General features: G+C 36.4%; 1 protein-coding gene across 1 annotated transcript in view; it reads right to left on the bottom strand.

Annotated features, from left to right (window-relative positions):
• LOC144972421 (uncharacterized) overlaps nt 1–10,000 on the bottom strand; it is a 27,301-nt gene that overhangs the window by 15,622 nt on the left and 1,679 nt on the right. Inside the window, exon 2 of the mRNA XM_078913586.1 lies at nt 602–718. Coding sequence (XP_078769712.1) covers nt 602–677 — 76 coding nt within the window. The 5' untranslated portion in view covers nt 678–718. The remainder of the gene's footprint in view (nt 1–601; nt 719–10,000) is intronic.

Raw genomic sequence — 10,000 nt, 5'->3', positions numbered from 1 at the left:
GCAACACTGGCTCTAAACTATCGGAACAATGCCGGACGCCCGTATGAAATATTTCTCCGGCGAGCATAAAAGCTTCCCCGTATCCAGAGGAAAAAAAAAACATAAACTTGATCATGTTTTGACTTTTACACATTCTGGTCACAAGATATATGAAAAGTTCTAGCCAGCTTGAAGAATAAAAAGTAATGATTTTCTTTGTTTAGAACCAAGACGGCCGCCGTTGCCGGGCGGCGTGACATCAGACTACTGAATCCAATTTGTACGGGATGAAATGGACATTTGATTTCATATAGCCTGCTAGGGCGAATGGATAAAATATTGTGATGCACAATGAACATGGTGGATCCATGAAAATGCTCTATATAGATAGTATGCACTTGGCGAAGAAGCTCACAACATTGCCATCCGGAAGTATAACGAACCAACACACAAAACTATGTGTAACCTTGAACGTTCATACAGTTTAATGAGAGTTACTCGTAAACGAGGGTTGGCAAAAAAAACAATAACAAAGACCGAAGTGACGTAAACTTCATTCTATCTATAAATGTGCATATCCTTCTTCTTATTTATTTATTTACGAGACGATGTGTATACTCACCAACAGTGTGTGTAACTTTACCATCCTCCATCTCTGACACGCTCAGATCGCCTAGGTTTTCGAAGAGGCCTTGCATTCTCCTTGAAGACGGCCACACGGAAGTATAAAACTCAAATTCTGGTTGTAAAAAAATAAATAAACAAATAAACAAAACGCGACTGTGGCTTAAGTAGATTTATAATTCTCGGGTTTAATACAAGTTGTTGTTCACATTAATTAATCTTTTTTTAGTAGTCCTTCAGAACTATAAGGTCGGAGTTTATCCCTGTTTCTTTAGCCTGAAACGGACAACAGCAATTGCTTGCTACCCTTTGGATAGGACGCTAGTCTATCGCAATGTTGGGAAACAGATATAAGGGGATAGAAGACACATTATGTACCCCCCCCCCCTACCCACTATGGGAGGTCAGGAACCCACCCAGATATGATATCATGATATGATATGATATGATATATAATATACAATATGATAAGACATATGGTATGATATGATATGATATGATATGATATACAATATGATAAGACATATGGTATGATATGATATGGCATGATATGATATAATATACAATAATATGATAAGACATATGGTATGATATGATATGATATGGCATGATATGATATGATATGATATGATATAATATACAATAATATAATAAGACATATGGTATGATATGATATGATATGATATGATATGATATGATATGATATGATATGATATAATATACAATAATATGATAAGACATATGGTATGATATGATATGATATGATATGGCATGATATGATATGATATGATATGATATGATATAATATACAATAATATGATAACACATATGGTATGATATGATATGATATGATATGATATGGCATGATATGATATGATAAAGTATGGTATGAATATGATATGATATATGATACGATATAGCATATCATGTGATGTGACACCATATTATAATACGGTAGAATATAACATATAATATATAATTAAAAGTTACCTTATCAACATGAAATTAAAGCATTTAATCATTGTACGGAAAACTAATTCAACACCGTACAGAACATATCATGGGAAAACAATCAATATCCACAGATCCATTCACATCAAACGCCAAGGTGTGATCAGACTCAAAATCTAAATTACTATTGTTTAGTAAAATCGAATGGATATTTTATCTTTATATAAAAATGAGTTCTGATCCGGTGTTGTGGAGATAATGACTAATGAGATAATGTGGAGATAATGACTAATGAGATAATGTGGAGCTTTTGACGACTAATAAGATTTGACAACAAAGTACGTAAGTGAGCAAAATATTAATAACTAGTTAAATGTCGTGCTATAGAAAAAGGTTTATTTTAACATATTGGCTGAAAACGCGTCCTTCAATTATCGATCGATTTAAATGACCCTCATTTTGTCCAAAAAAAATAAACTGTCGAACCTGGGACTTTGTGAAAGTCTTTCTTAGTCGCGGGGACCCAGGTTTGAGAGATTCATTTAAACCGATCGATATTTGAAGGACGAGTTTTCTGGTCAATTTTTTGATAAGTTTTTTTTTCCAAAGTGCGGCATTTAACTGATTAACAATTCCGGTCAGATTATTATGTCGTCATTTGGGTCTTTAATTGTGTGTGTGTGTGTGTGTGCGCGCGCGCGCATGAGAGAGAGAGAGAGAGAGAGAGAGAGAGAGAGAGAGAGAGAGAGAGCATTGGTGTACCCGTGTCTGTATGCAGGTGTGATTGAATCAATAGGCGTAAAGATGGTGTGTGGGTGTGAAGGTAAACTATATGTGGGAGTGTGTGTGTGTGTGTGTGTGTGTGTGTGTGCGTATGTGTGTGTGAGTGTGAATATGCTTGCCTTTGTGAATGAGTGTGAGAATATGTTGTGTTTGTGTGTGTGTGTGTGTGTATGTGTGTCGCGTATGTGTGTGTGTGTGTGTGAATATGCGTGCCTTTGTGAATGAGTGTGAGAATGTGTGTGTGTGTGTGTGTGTGTTTGTGTTGGATAAAGTAGAAGAAAAAATTAATGTTCGACCTGAATATCCAAAGTTCGAAATCAACAAAGCTAATAAGTCGTGATAGGAAATTTAAAATTTCCTACAAGCTTCTTTGGAGATTAATGTCTGGGCCCAGTGAGGTCTTTTTTGGCTTGATTACGTCAGAGAATTTCTCTCTAATCCTGCTTAACTAGTTAACTGTCGCACTCTGGAAAAACTCGTATCTAAAAATTTGGCCAGAAAACTCGTCCTTCAAATATCGATTGATTTAAATGACCCTCATCTTGGCAAAAACTCTCAAACCTGGGACTTCTGCGAAGTCTCCCTTAAAGTCCCAGGTTTTAGCGTTTTTGCCAAGATGAGGGTCATTTAAATCCCTCGATATTTGAAGGACGAGTTTTCTGGCCAAATTTTTTTCCAGAGTTGCGCAGTTAATTGGTTAATTGCTTATCATGACGTCAATCCTTTTGTTATTGAGCGAGGTGCAATGGTTGAGTGGATAGCGCTTCCATTGTTGATAATGAGATAAACATCTTCTTCTTTCCCTCCTCATATTGTCTTCATGTTTGAATGTCAAGTTGTTGAAAGAATGTTGTTTTCTTCCTCAGCTCTGTCCGGGCCCCAAACGGTTTAGTTACAGGTGTGGTACCTACCAGGCCAATAATCCTCTCTTGCTGTTGCATACTTTGGGCAGGGTCTGGAGTACAACATGGCGGATGTCTTCATCTCCTTCGCCACAATCACACATGCCTGATTCCCATATTTTGAAAATCCTGTGCATGTGGTGTTTCAGGAGGTTGTGTCTTGATCACAGTCTAAAGATTGTGACCATGGTGATTTCTATTTAATAGTTTGATTGGACCGCTTTTATTGAAGCTTGGTTGAGTCTTGTACCAGTTGGCTTTTGCATGGGCCCTGATGATTGATTCGATTTCGCCAAATTCATAAAGGTTTTCATCTTGTGTTTGCTCTGATCCCATTTTGGCCAAAATATCTGGTTTTTCATTTTCTATGATGCTGCGGTGACCAGGAATCCATTGAACTCTCACCTCTTTTGCTCTTTTTTTCAGTTTCATTGGCTCTGCTCTAACATGTTTGTTTTAGTGTTTAAGGGTTTTACGGCGCTTGCAACACATTTAGGTTATATCAGCGCCAGTAAAAAGGAAGAAAATGGGATAGTAAAAAGTTCTAGAATTACAATTAAAGCACCAAAGAAAAAGTAAGACATAGTGGAACTGGGAACAAATAGGGATCAGATGTAGATTCCAAGAGCACACTATCAAAGTACTTAGTTCGAGACCACCTATAAGTCTCATCCGGACACAAGCACAAAATCCAACAAAGAGGAATACACTCAAATGCTTACATTATAAATTCAAAATAACAAATATAATAATACATAACGGAAAGATGACTTACAAGGAAAAAAATATCATCTCCCAAAACAATAACTATGCATTTGACTGTTTGCCTCCCAGCTAGGACTCCGGCCAGGGCCAGGACAAAACCAAGTAATCTCATTCCAAGACAAAGACAGAAAGCATGTTGGAAAACAGATATAAGGGGATAGAAGACACAGTATGTACCCCCCTGCCCACTATGGGAGTGCTCTAACATGATTTAGGTCAGTTTGCAACGAAGTGATTACAGAAGTGCTTCAAGTCTTGACTGAAGACAGACTAATTTTAATGAACTTTTAAATATTTCAAAACTACGTTCTTCGTATTCCATTGTAACTACTAAGCCTTGCAGTCTGAATGACGCTTGCTGAGCGTTGTTGTTTTAAGGATTTTACGACGCTTTCAACACATGTAGGCCATAGCAGCACCAGTACAAAGGAAGGGATGGGAAATTAAAAATATATATACACAATTTAAAATATACAAGAAAAGTATGACGAAGAGGAATGGTAAATATAGCGAACAGTTGTAGATTCCAAGTTAAGAGCATACTATCATTGTGCATAGTTTGAGGTCACCTAAAAAAATCACATGGAGACACAAGCACAGGATCCCACTAGGAGGACCACACTCAAATACTGATATTATACATTCAAAACAATACATAACAGAGAGATGATTTACAAGGGGAAAAAATAATCTCTCGAAACTTTAACTATACATTTGTCATTTGACTGTTTCCCTTCCAGCCAAGGATCTGGCAGAGGGAAAGGATAAAACCAAGCATTCTAAGACAATGAAAGAAAGTTATTTGGAAAACATTTATAGGGGTATAGCAGGCACAGTAAATGCCTCCCTGCCCCCGCTGAGAATTGTGTGACTCAGCCACAAAGTTTTAAAATGCGAGGAGTATAGTTGCTCAACTCTCTCCATCCATGTTGTCTGAGATCTTGTGACTTTAGTACGGAGGGCACTGCAGTTTTTCTTAGTTCTTAGGGTATTAATTTTGGCGTCATCTGGATTCAGAAAAATCTGGTGTGTAGAGAGATCCTGGTTCAGGGTAGTTACAATTGATGCTGGTGGTCTCCCTACGTATTTGTTTCCATGTAGAAAATATTCCATTGGTATCAGCATAACTTAATCATCATCATTGCTTTTTTCACCCTGGGTCAGGGTAAAGACCACAGACAAAGAGTTTCCATCCTTCTCTATCTTGAGCTAACATTATTATCTCATTCCATGTCATATATCACTTCTCTGTATATCAGCTTCTTTAACTCTTCTCCGTGGTCTTCTGCCCTGAGGGTTTCAGTCCAATATTTTCTTTGTTATAGTAGAGTCATTCTTTCTTAGGGTGTGTCCAATCCACAATCCATCGTCTTCTTCCTATTTCCTCTCCCATCGGTTTCTGCTGTGTTCTTTTCCATACTTCTTCGTTCTTAATTCTATCCATCCATTTTATTCTGAGTAGCTTACGCATGCACCTGTTTACGAAAATCTGTATCCTCTTTATACATGCCTGCGATATATTCCAAGTTTCATATCCATACAGTAGGACTGACTTCGCGTTTGTTGTTGAAAAGTCTTAGCTTAATAGCTTAATAGATCATCTATATTTTAAACATTTAGTTCTCTTAAAATTGTGACATTTCATTTTCTTAAAATTCTAATTCCAACCAATCTTGTAAAGCACTATTGAACACGTTCGGTGCAGACTGGCGCTCTATAAATATAAATGTATGAATGTAAATAGAGATAATTATACTACGAATATCGACTTGGCCACTTATTTATGTATTACAAAGGGGAGTCAAAACGTAACGGGACTCTGCTTATTAATTAAAAATATATGGAATCAATATGATGCATCATACCTCAAAATAAAGCTTGGCCTTAGCCGAGTAGAATGCTACTTCTCAACATAGTCTCCACCTCTTTCGATAGCACAGTCCACCTTTTTGTAAGGCCATATATTCCGTCCTCGTAAAACTGAGTTGACTGAACTTTGAGCCAATTTTTCAATACTGTCTTGGCTTCTTCGCGATCTTCAAAGCGATGTCCCCTCATTGCCTCCCTCAGCTTCAGTGGACCAAAAAGATGGAAGCCTGAAAGTGTCAAGTCTGGTGAATACGGAGAGTGAGACAGGGAGTTGTCCATCGATTACCTCCCTTTTTCTGACACTTGGGTTGTGTGGAAGGACATTTTCATGAAGAAATAGTACTCGCTCCATCTCCAAATCCGGTCTAACTCGAAGAATGTTTGCTTTCAGTCGCTTCAATGTTAATATATATATATATATATATATATATATATATATATATATATATATATATATATATATATATATATATATATATATATAATATACGATACCTACAAGAATGTTAAATCAAGCTCAGAGGTGATGGATTACAATTAAATCAATTAGCTTACCACGGCCTACCCATTGACGTGAACACAAAAATTATAAGCACTTCCGCCTCCAGAGACTGAGGTTTTTGACGTTCGTTAGATTAGCCGATCGATCGTGTGATGACCACCACTACATCACGAGCGTCGGTGTTAATTGATTAAGATGTTGCCAGGTACATTTATCATATAGCCGCCGGGTTTTTGGCGAAATTAGTCTAAATCCGCCCTTTGTTATTTGACCTAAATGATGTGTTGAAAAGGGTGTTATGTTATAAAATAAAATCATAGTTTCGTGAACCCTTTTACATAAATTAATCTTTATACAATCTCTCTCTCTCTCTCTCTCTCTCACTCTCTCTCTCTCTCTCTCTCTCTCTCTCTCTCTCTCTCTCAATTTCCCTATAATCCGTTGACGTCATTAGTTAATCGCCATTAGCGTCCCTATCAACCCGTGATGACGTCATTTTCAGACATTCGTGTTTATAAAGAACAATAGGATTCGTCAATCAAACAAAAAAAATTCGAGGGGTCAGATAAAAAAGGCTGAAAATGGTAAAGATACTAACATTAAATGTGACCCATCGTCTCAAAACGGTATTATGCCGGAGCGAACCAGATGCTTAAAAACTGAATTAAATGTTAAACTGGTCAAAAATATAAATTGTTGGCATAAGCACTCTAAAATATGGTATCAATTCTCCTCAATAAAACATACAAACTCAACACAAGTCTGATATTTCTGGCTATAAATTCAATTTTCAACATCTTAACCATCCCGACTTAATACCATTTTGAGGTGAAGGGTCACAAATGTTTTAGGCAAAGATCCTTTGTTAGCAAGTCAGTTTTATATTAAATTATAATCATATCAAAGTCAGTCCATGTTCATTGTCGGCGCTTTTGGAACATTTCTAGGTCATTTCAACGCCAGTAAAAAAGAAGAAAGTGAGATAATCACAAAATTCAAGACTTGTCATTAAAATCACACACACAAAAAAACAAAAACAAAGGGGAATGCTTCAAATAAGGAATAGATGAAGGTTCCAGGAGCATGCCATCAGTGTAATTACTTTGAGAATACCTAAAATTCTCATCCAAACACAAGCACCGGATCCCGCTAAGAGAGTGTTTGTTTGTTTGTTTGTATGTTTGTTTGTTTGTTTTTATGGGTTTTACGGCGCTTACAACACATTTAGGTCATATCAGCGCCAGTAAAAAGGAAGAAAATGGGATAGTGCAACAATTCTAGATGTACAAATAAAATGTTTTGAGGAAAAAGTAAGACAAAGGGGAATGGGTTCAAATAGGGAATAGATGTAGATTCCAAGAGCATATCATCAATGTACTTTGTTTGAGATCACATAAAAAATAGCATGTCCCAAAACTATAACTATACATTCGACCGTTTCCCTCCAAGCCAAGGACTCCGGCCAGGGTCAGCACAAAACTGACCAATCTCATTCCAATGTTTTTGTTTTTAAGGATTTTAAGGGGCTTGCAACACATCTAGGTCATATCAGTGCCAGTAAAAAGGAGGAAAATGGGGATAGTAAAAAGTTCTAGAATTACAATTAAAGCACCCAAGAAAACGTAAGACAAAGGGGAATTGGTTCAAATAGGAAACATGTAAATTCCAAGAGCACACTATCAAAGTACTTAGTTCGAGATCACCTAAAAGTCTCATCCAGACACGCACGGGTCCCCACTAAGAGGAATACACTCAAATGTTTACAGAGAGATGATTTACAAGGAAAAAATATCATCTCCCAAAAAAGACAGAAAGCGAGTTGGAAAACAGATATAGGGGGATAGAAGACACAGTAAGTGCCTTGCTGCCCACTATGGGAGGTCAGGAACCCCACCCATTATTATTATTATTATTATTATTATTATTATTATTATTATTATTATTATTATTATTATTATTATTATTATTATTATTATTATTATTATTAGAAGAAGAAGAAGAAGAAGAAGAAGAAGAAGAAGTAGAAGAAGAAGAAGGAGAAGAATGACAATCATAAAAACAATAATATTAATGATAACTGAATTGGTTGTGAGTCTCATTGTTGACAATCATAGCAATACTTTCGAACGAATGCAAAAACGTTGCCTAGAGCCAAAACTAGTATCCTATTAAAATTAAGCCCCAAATTCCGCTCACTTATCATACCTATAATTGGACCGATTTAAGATAAAGTGGACTTTCCCGTAATTTTTCAAAAGTCATGTGTTCTCTTTTCTCCTAGGGCTAGTTTTATTTTTAGTCCAAGCCAAATTTCATCCAGAACACAATTTCATTTTAATCTTTGATAGAATATTTTGTTGTGAAAGAGGCGTAAAATATATTTTTTTTAAATGGAGTCTAATCAACTTTGCCAATACATCTTTATAGTAGTAGTAGTATCGTTCGGCTACACTTCTTTGTTCAAGGTATCAATCCAGGTTCGGAAGTCATCATCACATTTGTTGATGGTTTCAAATCCCCCTTCCAGTTTTGTCTCTGGGCAATCTAGTACGAGGTGGATGCATCTTTTGGTGCTTTGTTGCACTTTGGGCATGTTGGCGATTCTTGGAGCCCCCATTTGTACATGTTGACATCTTTATAAAGAGGGGATAACCCATTTGTCTTAAAAACCAACCAAATTATGAGTCAAGTACTATGCGTAACTACGGTCTAGAAGCGTATACGGAAGTTTGGTTGGGGGAGGGGGGGGGTATTGAAGTGGGTGAGTTACATTCAAGTAGATATGATAGCGTTCTTCTTTTCTCGTTTCTTTAAATCTTTTTTTTTTTCTTTTTCGACAAGCACAAAATACAATGTAGCCTGTATTATTTTAATGGCCTCAAGCAATCATTGTTAACCCAAATCAATTTTTAAAACTATATTTGACATCTCTTATTTAAGAATCATCCTTTTTTATATAAAGGGTTGATATGAAACACTAATATTATTTGCCAAACGAAACTTAGTTTGGGCTTTTCTTAAATCCGGGACATTGAAATGAACAAGTAACTTCTGACCTGGTATATACAATAGTATCGTGTCATTTCTGATTGTTTTCTGATTAGAAAGTATGACGGCTTATTTTAAACATTTATTATTTGGGGGGGGGGGGGGATTACTCGCTCGCGTCACTGAAAGTACATTCCAGCGGTTCCAGAAAGGGCATGTTGGAATAGACAAAAAAAATTGTCGGTTTTAAAGACAAGTACATTTTGCGCCCTACATTTTTAAAAAATTTTCTTCACTAACAAAAAATTTTAAAACTATATTTGACCTCTCTTATTTAATGATCATCTTTTTTTTTTTAATTTAAAGGGCTGACATGAAACACTAATATTGTGTGCCAAACGAAACTTAGTTTGGGCATTTCTTGAAACAAAGAACGTGAACTTCATCTGGCGGGCAGAGCAGATGAGTAATTAAATTAAACACATAGCCTTCAATAGACTAGAGTTTAAAAAGCCAAGATAGATAGATAGAGAGATAGAGAGAGAGAGAGAGAGAGAGAGAGAGAGACAGAGAGAGAGAGAGAGAGAGAGAAAGTGAGAGTGAGGGTGAGAGAGAGAGATAGAGAGAGAGAGAGATT

The sequence above is a fragment of the Berghia stephanieae genome, chromosome 5, assembly GCF_034508935.2.
Source record: "Berghia stephanieae isolate SIO BIC M18660-M18661 chromosome 5, UCSD_Bste_1.3, whole genome shotgun sequence".
Classification (NCBI taxonomy): Eukaryota; Metazoa; Mollusca; class Gastropoda; order Nudibranchia; family Aeolidiidae; genus Berghia; species Berghia stephanieae.
Note: the sequence above shows the minus strand (reverse complement) of the source record. Positions and strands in the feature narration are given on the sequence as shown.